Source organism: Ruditapes philippinarum, unplaced genomic scaffold (assembly GCF_026571515.1).
Source record: "Ruditapes philippinarum isolate M1 unplaced genomic scaffold, ASM2657151v2 ctg180_1_1_1_1, whole genome shotgun sequence".
Lineage (NCBI taxonomy): Eukaryota > Metazoa > Mollusca > Bivalvia > Venerida > Veneridae > Ruditapes > Ruditapes philippinarum.
This window is the reverse complement of record NW_026866393.1, coordinates 168,956-182,503: the sequence shown is the minus strand read 5'-3', so window position 1 is coordinate 182,503 and position 13,548 is coordinate 168,956. Positions and strand designations below refer to the sequence as shown.

General features: G+C 29.9%; 1 protein-coding gene across 3 annotated transcripts in view; it reads left to right on the top strand.

Moving 5' to 3' along the window:
- The window catches only part of LOC132732380 (glutamate receptor ionotropic, kainate 2-like), a 95,872-nt gene extending 86,312 nt beyond the window's left edge, over positions 1-9,560 (top strand). For 2 of the 3 annotated variants that reach the window (XM_060718789.1, XM_060718791.1), the window contains 5 exons: positions 78-196; positions 1,338-1,555; positions 3,941-4,166; positions 4,676-4,938; positions 5,503-9,560. In XM_060718789.1, coding sequence (XP_060574772.1) covers positions 78-196; positions 1,338-1,555; positions 3,941-4,166; positions 4,676-4,938; positions 5,503-5,676 — 1,000 coding nt within the window. In that variant the 3' untranslated portion in view covers positions 5,677-9,560. Of the gene's footprint in view, positions 1-77; positions 197-1,337; positions 1,556-2,686; positions 2,905-3,940; positions 4,167-4,675; positions 4,939-5,502 lie in introns of all 3 variants that reach the window. The other variant, XM_060718790.1, reaches the window with a different exon arrangement.
- Positions 9,561-13,548: the final 3,988 nt, after the last annotated feature.

Genomic DNA, 13,548 nt, shown 5'->3' with positions numbered 1-13,548 from the left:
ATGGTTCAAGTTTTAGTTTTATAATTTCAGTGTCACAAACTTTACAAACTATGAAAATGTCTTTATTTATTTCACAGATTTAGTCCTTACGAATGGACCAACCCTCATCCTTGCAACGAAGATTCGGATCTTGTAGAGAATCAGTTTACTATATGTAACAGTTTATGGTTTACTATTGGATCTCTTATGCAGCAAGGTATGTCGTTATTTTGTCGTCGTTTTGTCGTTCCAGTCCATATAAATGAATTATATTGATGCTATTTCATAACTGATTTTTTATTTCAAATTATATTAAAAATATATAGTTGCTGATTTGTGTTATTCCTAGCACGAAATCACGACAATATGATAGGAAAACACAACATAGTGGCATGACACTTAATACACGACAAATTGACTAGAAAACATAGCATAGTGACACGACACAAAGTAACACGACATACTGACTAGAAAACTGGATATTGTGACATGAAAACATTAAATTACTCTTAAGCACTACAACGTCACTATGAACCCTACTTATTGCATATTTAACACGACAATTAAATACAATTCAAACGGACAATTTACACAGTTAAACATTAAACAGTACACACCACAAATCACCAAGTATAATGAAAGTTGATGCAAATGTTCAAAATAAATTTTTATATGATGTTGGATTAAATCGTTTATGGTTACTGTTAAGATTAATTTTATTTAGACATAGTAAAAAGCAATTGAATGTTCTATATTTTATGTATAGTTTGCTAAACGTGTGTGCGTTTTTTAACTAAATTGCTTTACATGCTTAATCTGACATTATGTTAATTTTAACATAGTTAGAATGAAGAGGTTTTAATATAACTATAAAATCTTTCTTATTGATGAAAATTTGCCTTTTTCAGACTTCTAATTATTTATTGGTACACACGAGTAAATGCTGTTAAATATTATTCAAAATTTTATTAAGTTAGAAGCGTGTTTATTAACGTGAATTATATATGTGTGGTGCAAAATTTTTATATAATATTTTTGATAACGGACTTATCTGGTCAATGGCTCCTTATTACCATTAATGTAATCCTTTTCCCTAAATATTGGCTCCTGCTTCTGGCACTATCGTGCAATTTCGAAATGATTGTTACTGTTTAATGCCATTTCAAGTATTTTCATACTATTATAATTTAGACTAACTCTGGCCTGTTGTGACCACTCCAAATGCAAAGCAGGACATGAATAAAAAAAAAGACTATAACCAGTATAAGTCTGTTATCAATGAACTCGAAAACAATATAATGCTTACTATGATAATAAACATATTTTAACACTGCTTTTACTAATACTAATTTGCACAGGTTGTGAGATAGCACCACGTGCAATCTCGACGAGAATTGTGGCGTGTATTTGGTGGTTCTTCACTCTCATCATGATCTCATCGTATACCGCCAATCTCGCTGCTTTCCTAACTGTAGAACGTATGGTTTCACCTATAGAAAGTGTAGACGACCTAGCTAAACAAACTAAAATCAAATATGGGACATTGAATTCCGGTACTACAAGAGCATTCTTTGAGGTATGTATGTATGCTGATCTGTTCAGAAAGAAACATGGAAAAAAGGACATGAATTATAAAAAAAACTCTGCCGTCAACATAAAGTAATTTTTCAATATTTTTGTTACTAAAGAGGAATAGTTGATTTTTTAGTTGTTATTGTTTTACAAATATTAGCATAATCGAAACGACCGTTCTGTCAAACAGAATAAGCTTCCGCAAAATGTTTCAAACTTGCAAAATGGGAAAATCAAAAAAGTCTGACTGTACTTCTGACAAAACGCATTTTCTTTAAAAGTTTCCAATATTAAAATCAAGTATCAATGTGATTCGAGAAACGGTATCATGCAACGACTTTGATAAAAACGATTTTTATAGGCTATTTAAAGTGATCACAGCGCTTTGATTAAGAGCATGAGAAGGCAACAGGATAATTAAACCCATGTACGAGATAAATTAATTCTTACTCATATACATTAACATTGGTTGCAGCCGGAAACCAATATCTACAATAACATGTAATAAATGAAATAACTTACCATTGTTAAGTGAAATGAAAGGTAATTACATGTATAACATAAATTTCACATGCAATATATGTGAGAGCTATAACATAGAATTTATGACATCCACGGTAAATGACAGTCTGAAGTAACATATTACCTATATCGTTAAAATAGTTTATAAGATTGAAGATTTTCTTACAAAATGAGAATATAACACTAAGAAATGGCTTTTGATATTCAAGCTTGATGGTTGTGTAAAAAATAATCTTATTAATATTCAAAACGTTTTATTATAAAAATAGCTTAATCTATGATATTCAAACAAAATAAGCGTGTGAAAATAACACACAGTATAACTTAGTATATTAGGCAAAATGGGTGCATAACAATAACTTATTATATTTAGACAAAATGAGTGAATAACAATAACAAATAATTCATGAAAAAATGTATTAGATTAAAACTTTTGTGGTAATTAAACAGTACGCTTAGTAATTCCATAAACATTAATATACCATATATCACAAGGTTTTCTCTAACAAACTAATTGATTAAGAGTGCGCAAATGTAGATTTAATAGTAAACAATATCAAGTACTAAAACAATATGACGAGAATACGTTACTGCAAGTTCCAATGTTACGTAGGAAGTGATTTAGCACCGACGTCAGCATCTGGAAGGATTCTCGCAAGTTCTTGGTACTTATTTACACTGATCATGGTGTCCACGTACACGGCAAACCTCGCCGCATTTCTAGTTGTAGAACAATACGTGTCACCGATCAAAAGTGTGGAGGACTTATCTAGCCAAACCAAGATCAGATATGGAACTTTAGGCTCTGGCTCAACGAAAGAATTCTTTATGGTAACACATTTGATGTTAAGAATAAATTACGCCCTCTTTAACTTATTTTTTCTTCAAAATCAATAAGAAATACAGAAATACTTATTGGCTACGTTTTGTATACGTTTCTTTGTTACAAATTATATTTATTTAATATCGGGAATTACGGACAAAAGTCTCTTAAATTTAATTCACAAACGAGAGTAAAATATAACATTCCTCTGCTTCTGTATTTATAAATACAATAATGTATTTATTAGGAAAAAAACAACAACAAACAAACAAACAAACAAAACAACCCAAGCTTATATGCATGTAAAGTGAAATGGAGTGTTTAATGAAATAAAGCAATGTGAAACTACATCTTTAACTACAACCATATATCAAAGTATACTCTTCTTGTTTATAACTGGCCTATTACGTTTTGCTAAGTGATTCAGTTCATATAAAAAAACTGTTATCAGCTTATAAAAATACGAACCGCATAAAGATGGTTATACGTTATAATTATAAAGATTTTAAACAGGTAATATGGTTCTATTTGAACGGTTATTTTCATATATAATCCGAAGTCGCTATGCGAGGGTTATATTGCAAACAACCGTTATATACGGCCATATAACCTGGCAAGAATCTTAATAACAAATTTATAATACAGCAATCTTCTCTGTTAGAAAAAACTGAGATTTCTTCATAAGTAGCAGCCGTGTATATGAATAAACTCCATAACATTACGATTATCCATTGAAAAGTTACAAATGTGCAGTATTATAAAGTCATTTATATACGGTCATTAAACCTTTATAAAGATTTTAAAACGAATCCATCATTATTCTTTTATCTAGTAAAGTAATTAAGAAACATAAACACAAACAGGCAGCTTATTAGGAGGATACGATACTATATGTGAAATAAATAATTAAATAAAATATTTTAAAATACTTAATATATAACCCTTATCCAGTTATTGTATTTCTATAAGTTTTACTCACATTGAATTTCGGTGAAAAAAATTTCAACGATTTTTATTCATGTTTTTTTATTACTTTCTTTTTAGAATTCCGATATCCAAACATATAAAACGATGGCTAATTTTATGAACAACAATCCGAATGCGACATTTGTAGAGTCGAATACAGATGGGTTTGCAAGAGCCAACAACTCAGACTATGCATTTATAGCTGAGTCTACCACAATTGACTATCAGGTGCAACGAATGTGCAAATTGAAGCAGATTGGCGGATTGTTAGACTCTAAAGGATATGGTTTAGCATTCCCAAAAGGTATTTCTTATTTTATCTTTAGTACATATTTAGTCATATTAGTGAAACAAATTTCATCATCAAATCCATATTAACACATTTCCAAAGGAATCAAACACCATTTTCATGTTGAAATATTAAGTTCCAATAAAGCAGGTACTAGGGGGTTCTCACGATAGCATGTATTTCCAACAGCTGTTCTTGAACAGGCTCAGTCATATTGAGTTTGCAACGCTTTTACGACTTAATTACAGTTTAATAATTCCGCTTTTCCTAACTTCTATATTCGAAATACCATTCAAGGATGGTATTAGAACGCATTCTGAATGCATCATTGCGTTTAGATTTATTTAAAGCACAGCATCGTAAAAAATAACAATTACAGTTTGTGTGTTTTGCCTGTATACATTATTTTTGGATATCGATTGCTCAAAATTTATATTTTATACACACATTTTATAACTTATGTCTTTTATTTTAAACTTTATACTAGTCATGTTGTAATCAATATTTGTATTCATACGTTTCAGATTCACCATGGACGGACGCTATATCCCGCGAGATTATATTTTTACAAGAAAATCAGGATATACAAAAAATATATAATAAATGGTGGAAAGAAAAAAGCGGAGGAAAGTGCGATGTTGACGATCAGAAGAAAGATGCTAGCTCATTGGGTGTTAAACATGTGGGCGGAGTTTTTGTAGTGTTAGTAGGCGGTCTTGTAGCAGGACTATTTATAGCATGTCTAGAATTTATGTGGAAGGCGAGAAAAAATGCCAAGAAAGATAAAGTAAGTAATCTCACAAGTTTAAATAATTACTTGTCAAAATTTCGAAGCCGAATATTGTTTGTAAATGTCAAGCGAATTTGTTTTTTATCTATACGTATACACATACATGTTAAAATGAAATAAATAATGAGCGTTCTATATCGGAAATTTATAAAAAAAAACAAAGAAAAAAAACCAAACTGAAACATAACATTATTATAGCTGTTTAATTACATAGCAATTACTTTCTTCCAGTGTTTATTTGTTTATTGCCAGAATGAACATATTTCAAAAATATAAGCATGCAGTTACTATGGATTTTATCAGACCTCAATCATGTCAATAGTTTTGACAAGTTGATTGTATGAACAACTCAAAGTTTAATTTTATTTTATTCATTCAATTTATTGGTCTAAAATCAGTAAAACCTAATGCTTATTGCACAAATTACGAATCCTTACAGACTATTTGTTTAAAATCTTTGTAAAATAATCGTCTGACTTTAATTTGTTTATAATCTGTTTTGTCATCACTTGATAAAAAACTACCATTGTTTATTCTTAAAATGTTTTGTATTCGTTTCAGCAATCATTTTGTTCCGAAATGTCAGAGGAACTTCGGTTCGCTATTAAGTGTTTTGGCGGGTCAAATAATGCTACTCGACGAGTAGCTAGTAAGGAGATAGTAGACAATGGTGTACAATTTACTCCGATGATACCTATACCTAATAACAGAAATCAAAGAGAACTATATGCGTGATAATTGTAATATATATGTAAATAAAGATTGGTGACAGCTTTAAGGTGTTGGTCGCGCTATGATCTCATTCACATCTGACTTTTTTGTTTAGTATACATTTGTTACTTTTGTTTAACCATTGACGAATGGTTAGGCTGAACGTTTGTATTATACACTGCAAATATGTTGAAATTGGATAGCAGCGTTTGCTTATTATTATCAAACATAACCAAGTACGGCGTGAGATGACTAATACAGACACAATTCCTATCAAAACAAGCATGTCAAGATTATTGAATTTGATAATTGAGAAAACATATATTGCATTGTACCTTTTACTTTTAGCTCCCCATTCAAACTAAAAAAACACATTTGGAATGCATTCATTAAAGCCAGATGTTAATGAGAAAGTTTTGAAAATGAAGAAATGTGCCATGATCTTCAAATTGGAAGGCCTATTTGGAGTTGAAAAACAGTTTTAAACTGAACTTAAAGCTCAAATTTTGGGGATCAAAAATGCATGAGTTGGCTTCAGAGCCAGAGATAGATCATGCCAAGATAAAAGCTCAAGATTGATTAGAGGAAGACTGTAAATTGCCGCTGATAAAGATGTTTCTTCACTAGATTGAAAATGACGTTACTGGTATACTTAGAGTCTTGAAAGTGCCAGGGCAAGAATTGAATGATGTAAAATCGGACACGGAGGAAATAATTAAAGAAAGAATTTGATGGTCATCTATATTTGTTTATCAATATGTATTCATGATAAAAATGACAAACATAAGGCTCTGTTGGATTGTTTAAACTTTTGAGATAAACAATAGACGTTTACACTTGTAAAGTTTATAATAATATAGCTTTCTGATACAGTGTTAACGAAGAAAAAGGGACATAATGACTGGTGTGAAATATAATTAGCTGTAATTGGTGATATCACAAGCATTTGTATTTATAAGCATTTCCATCCAGTTTATTGTATTTGTGTTTTAGTAATTTAATGCAAATGTTCTTTTACAGTTTGTATTTTCTGTTCCCGTTGTTTAGTAGACAGCATTTATTTAGTGGCTAGCGATATATATTAACGATTATTTCATTTTGTAATACAGACAATTTTGATGCTCTTATTTCATTTCAAATAATTGACAACCTAAATAAGATATATATAAGTAAGCAGATGTTTTGGTTTGTTTTTACAAGAAAATACATGTATATCATTTTTGATAAAAGCTAATCACCTGTTTAGCTATTTCAATTGATATACAAGAAAGAATAGAAACGCATTTTGTTTAGAACTGAACTTAGTTACTATGTGTTAAATTTGTTTTGCTGTGCTTTTCTATGTTTGGTATCAACGCCAAATTTAATTAATTGTTCATTACCATGCATTATGTCAAATATGAACTGTTATCATAAATCTGTAAGATATTGTACTACCTTTGTTAGAAAGGCATCCTTAATATTTCATGAAATAACACAATAACGTTTTCGTTTTTTATTGACAATGCACGAAGATTGTAAACGAGCCCTACGGTCCTAATCATTCCTTAAGTCTCCACATCATATACGTATATAAAATAATACATCACTTATTCAAATAACCATATATTCATTTAAAACAATCCACTTCAAATGTATACGATGCTGTGTATCATTGTTGTGTTCGTTTGTTTAACTTTATCGTTTTTTTTTTGTAAATTGATATGCATTTTGTAAAACTCATTTGTACAAAATATATAATTATATAGACATATTAACAAATTTAACTCCATTATGTGTTATATTTATTAATATATAGACTACCAAAAGTGCCTTATCCGGTATATAAAATCAAACGTCAAATACTGCTGTTGAAATATACGATTGGCTTAGAGTATCAACCATATTTGACATGGATATTATGTCAAACTATCACTAAATAGTAACGTTTTCTGCCTGTAAAATTTCATTATTATATTGCTTTTTTGATTTAAATGCATCTACTTAGTTATTTTAATAAACACAGAAAAATGCCAAAAAAAAAACTTAGCAAAGAAAAGACTTTGTTCAGATACGTTTCTATTAGAAGCATTGCATACAACATTATGCAAATGTTTACTGATGTTTTCATTCAAGGAATTACGTTTACGTTTGATGATTACGTTTCATGGTTTTTTGTTTAGCATTTCCACATGTTTTCCTTTTGACCAAATTGTTGGCGCCTTTTTACCATGTTTTATATAATACTTGTTTTATTTCCATTTGTTGGATATTCAGTTATTTGATTGAGACAGACTTATACTAATTTTGACTTAATACTTTGAGTTTCCGAATTGGTTTGTTAACTCATTCTTTGTCCTGAACTTTTATATCAAATGTGAAATAAATATGACATAACATTGCTGTTATGGATATTTTAATATTTGATTTGTATAAGTAGTGTGTATAAATCATTTCATTGTTGTTTGCAGTCTTTGAATTGGTTAAGAATGTTGATCATTCTATGAACATTTATTCTGAAATATTTGACATTTTACTGTGATGTCATGTTACTAAAATGAATTTACATGTATTCGCAGTAGTAGTTTAAATATATACTAAGCTTATCTTTGGGTAAAATTATATAAGTGCAGAAATTTATTAAAATCTATAAATTCTTACTGAATATGTCTTATTTGAATAAAAGGACGTACAAACTTTTTAATGGGAATCTGCCTTCCTTGTTATAAATGGTCAAGTAAAGCAGGCCCTTTCTTAAAAATATCTGTCAGTTTTTTAATGACACTACAATGACACTATATATTCATAGTGTGTCCACTTAATGTATAGGAATTAAAGCATAATATATTCACTTCATGTGAAGTCAAAACTTGTTTATTTATAATTTACAAAGAAATCGTGTAGCACTTATCAATATTTTTAAATATTAAATTTGAGCATAGTATATCTTTAATTCTGTGTTATGAAATAAATGGTTTCGCGATAGAGTGGACTCTAGTGCTCAAGTGTACAAGAAACAAACATTTGCCACATGTATTATAATAACATCATCGGTATCGTTCATATGAACTCTCTGACCCTTATTCCTAAAAGGCATTTTTTGAGAGTTGTTATTTTATATTTTTGTACAATACTCATTGTTTTAATCATGTTTTGTTGAGTAATTGTCAGTATTTGAATATTATAAAAGTTAGTACATGTATTTGTTTCCTAGATGAAATGTGTTTTTCTGGAGTTGAAACAAATGGTGAAAACATGTACTGTTAGAGGCGATAACTTGTAAAAATAACTAACTATAATACCATTGCACCTTTGAAATTAAAAATTGGAGTATACTTACTTTGGATAACCGGATTAAAAAAGTCCTTCTGATAATGATGTTATTGTTGTGGCAAGTACGAAAGCAGCAGGGCGGAAGGTGTCATTTACTTTTCATAATTATGATCAGATTCCGAAAAAAAAAACAAATACACGTGAGCTTATGATGTTTTACTGGACAAACATTCTTCCGAAATTTTGAGTAGCTTATTTAATTACAGTGGTATAATTTTGCGAATACACGGTGTGAATAAGCGATAATTTAGGAGATTATGTTCTTATTGTTTGTACCATTATAATATGTTTTATTTAAGAGAAAATGTTAAAAACATGATGTTATCAAAATGGTATGAATATATGTAAGTTTGTAAATATTATATGTATTTGTCAATTCTCATATCTGTTACTTCTGTGAGTGAAAGGAAAGATTGTTTAAACGTTGACGAATGTTAAATATACAGTTCATGATGACTGTGCTTAAATGATTTCTGTATCCATTATGAATAAATCCATTTTATATGATGTAAATATTTGTACAAATTTAATTATCATAATGTTTGTGTCATACCAATTATCACTATTGTCATAAATCAGTAAACGTCCAGAATATCTGATGTGTCATCTTGTCATTTTCTGAGCTACAAGTATGTCCTCTTAGCTTGCAGGAACCGGTATATATTTATCAGCAAATATTTTTATAATCAGTGTTTCTTAGGAACACATTTACATTCATTCGCAGTTGTTAAAGATTTGTCAAGACATTACCCACTTGTAAAGTTCTGTTTTCGCAATAATTATTTATAAGCACATTTGTTAATCAGAAGGATTAAGAGATGTAGATTTCACCATTCTTAGATAAATCATCTATATCTTGAGTTTATACTAGTTTCGTTGTGCAGATGGTGGCCACACAGTGTGATGGTGAGCTTGGTGATAAACGTTTCTCTTGTATCCAGAAACTAGTTTTTCAAAATGAGTTAATTACATGGTTACTAAAATTAACATAATTACATGTATGTCTTTATTAATTGTATCGTTGTACGGAACCTAATTAAACAAACGTTTTAATATATCTGAAAAGACCAGAACTGCAATCCTTACATGCTATAAATTATTGTTCTATTGTTGTGGTTACAAATAAAATACCAGCATAACTGAAGATAGCAAACCCATTGAAATAACAGTAACAAAACTATAACCGCAATTGACATCTCTTAAATTTGAAGAAGCAAACCGGATCAGTCTTATTCTGTAAATACCGTTGAAAGAAGATTTTACGAAATATGTATGGGTTACTTTAGACATTGTGGAAACAGGAAATGCCTGGAGCACATATAAAAAAGTAGATGTCAAGCAATCACTGACCCCTGAGTACTGGAGAAATATACTGCTGCACATAATCTGCTGTTGAGGATAACAATTCTGTTCATTATTGAATTATCATAAATAGCATGTTAACAAGGATTTCGTTATCCTTTGTAACCAGACAACAGACCACAATGAAATTCAAGAAGACAAAAATACATTATTTCAATCTGCATCAAAATTACTTTTCATGTCTCAACACCACTTTATAGATATATTGAATATCTTTTTTGTTTACTCTGAAGCGAAGTACTTTCTATCTGTGAAAATGTAAAAGCGCAGACTGCCAAAACGCCATCCTTATATTAAATCGAAACGTTGTAGAATAAATGAATATAAAACTTCTTACATTTCAAGTTATGAAACTTACCTAAGCTTTGCATTGAAATACAAACCGGATTTGTTTCCCTTTGGGGAATAAATGCAAAATTAACAGCCTTCTGGAATAGCAACAAATGCATTTGTCAGTTTCCAGTATTATTTGTACAGAACAATAAGCTGTTCTGTCATACAGTTAACTTTAATTAAAGATATAATATAAGTACTTTTGTTCAAGAACTTACCTGCGTATTTGGAACATAGAAATAACAATTTACAAACAATGTACTATGCAATATTTATATAACGCATACGAATTATAACTGATCACTTTTTCAAGATGTCATATTACAGTACTACATGATATGTAGCAATTAACAATACAAGTTTATCATGCAAGCCCACTTATTAATTCCTTATGAATATTTGGGATAATGGATATACAGGTTTGTGTTACTAAACCCATAAGGTCATAATAATTCAATAGCAAATACGAAACGTTCATTTTGTACGTCAGAGCTATCTAAAATTGCATGCGGTATATGGATATCTTAATCGTTATCAAGTCAATTTGTATTTATAAAGATATGCAAATTGAGTTGTCTCAATAATAGTTTATCTCCACTTACAGCTTAATAAATAACATTTAGTTTTAATTTAAAAAACTAAGTTTAATTTTCAGTTTTTGCATATTTATTTCAAGAATATATACGAATTAAGATAATACATACTACATTTTTCAATTAGAATACGATTAAAATAATATATTCAAAGGGACTGGGATGAAAGAAATATAATTATTTTTTAAAAGTATACTCCTTAAACAACTTACGTAACTAATATGTTTTATTAAAATATGATAAACAAGATCAACAAGAAAAGGCGGCGTTCAATGAACGCAACCCCCATAAATGAAATCCTATAAGGTTAGTTAAGTCGACGTCATCATTTCAAGGCAAATTAAACCTAATTAATAACTGAACTTTTTACTGGAAAATTATTTTAACTTTATGCACGAATTTCAAAAATCATTATCGTAAGTACCAGCACAGAAAACAATAAAATCAATCTTCATTAAAATAGGGTTTTATCTTTATGTTAATTAACAATTTATTATCAGAACTGATAATACTGAGAACTGATAAAGAGACGTATAGGTTCAAAAGTTCAAAAGTGGATGACGTGTGCTTCATTTTAGACTTGCGTTTGACCTGAATTAGGTCGTAATTTAGGTCGTAAATATAGAAAATAACAGACAAAATTGACCCAAACAAGAAAATTATAAAATCAATATCGAGATTTATGAACATGTCAAATCACTGAATCAATATATTTTCTTTCTCAAAAATTTAGTAATTTGATCAGCGACATAAGTGTGATTGATATTTCATTTATCTTGACAGTTGTAAGATTTCGGAGGCGTATCTGATAGTTACATTAAGACTTAAGCACAGAATGAAAACTTAATATTAACAATAATTTAAACTTTGCATGATTACGACAAAATACAAAGTAAAACAATTTGGGATTGGGGATAAACATAAAATTAGTATCAGAATATATCTAAAACTGATGTTTAGACCTTTGATGCGATCTAAAGAGATTAAGAACGCTTTGCTAGGAACATATATCAAGTCGTAAATGGAGCATGATAATTGACAAAATTGACCCCAACCAGAAAGAGAATGAGAAAAGTCAATATTTTGATTTATGAACACGTCAGAGAACTGAATCAATATAAAGTTCACCTCCCCCCCACACACACACTAGATAAAGAAAGAAAATTTCGACATTTATTTGTTAGTTCACGTATCTAGACCGTAAAGGGTTGTAAAAGAAAAGGGATTATATTGTATTAAAGCCTTATCTTTGTAACATTTTGTCACATTGTCTTATTGAAGTGGAACAAAATTCTGTAAACAAAGTGATCCCTCGGAAGCATTAATCACAACAAAATAACATAATAATTGCAGACTCGGTTTGTTTGAGTCTGTACATGAGGGATAATTAATAAGTGCAACATCCCTCACGCCCCCTAGCACCGGCTTGAGCGGTACTCAATTCTCAACACTTTATAGTGTTGGCATCAATAATCCCGAAGGACCAGAAAATATAACAACACTGAAGTGAAGTACGGGACAACTTTACGGGACAACTTTTTACGGCTGCCACAAGGCACTTGACACCTGCTGTTGTGAAGTACAAAATACTGGAAACAAAGTGATCCCTCGGAAGCATTAATCACAACAAAATAACATAAGAATTGCAGACTCAGCTTGATTGAGTCTGTACATGAGGGATAATGAATTAGTGCAACATCCCTCAACTTGAACCTGTTATAGAAAACAATTATTGTCATTTCACCAGTATGGCATAACGATTGTTAAGCTTAAAAATACTTATACTGAAGATCATCTTCTTCATTTAAAGCTTAAAGCAAACGAAAATTTAAACAAAATGTCTATATAATTATTTTAATTCATGAAATCCTATATTAAGGTAAATTAGGTCGATGCTATTATTTCTTTTTCAGTCTCAAAAGCTTTTTATCATAGAAAGACTGTTACAGTTTCCGGAACGGTACTCATTGCCATGTCTGCTTAAATACAATTATTGTGATTAAGTGTTTTGTACGTAAAGCAAAATAGTTTTTTTTTGTACGTTTTGCTACTTGTATTACACATTTTTGCCACATTCAACAATTCATTTTCAAAAGATAAGCATCTAACATGCTCCAAATCCGATATTTACAAATTGTAAAACACAGGTGTTTCATGTCTTTAGAGAAAAAATTGTATCAATTATAATGCAATTTAAAACATGAGCAGATGTATATGTGTTCTAATAAATATGGTAACGCTCATATTTAGGTAGCATTGCAATTACTTGCAATGATAGCACGTGTACACCAGACAA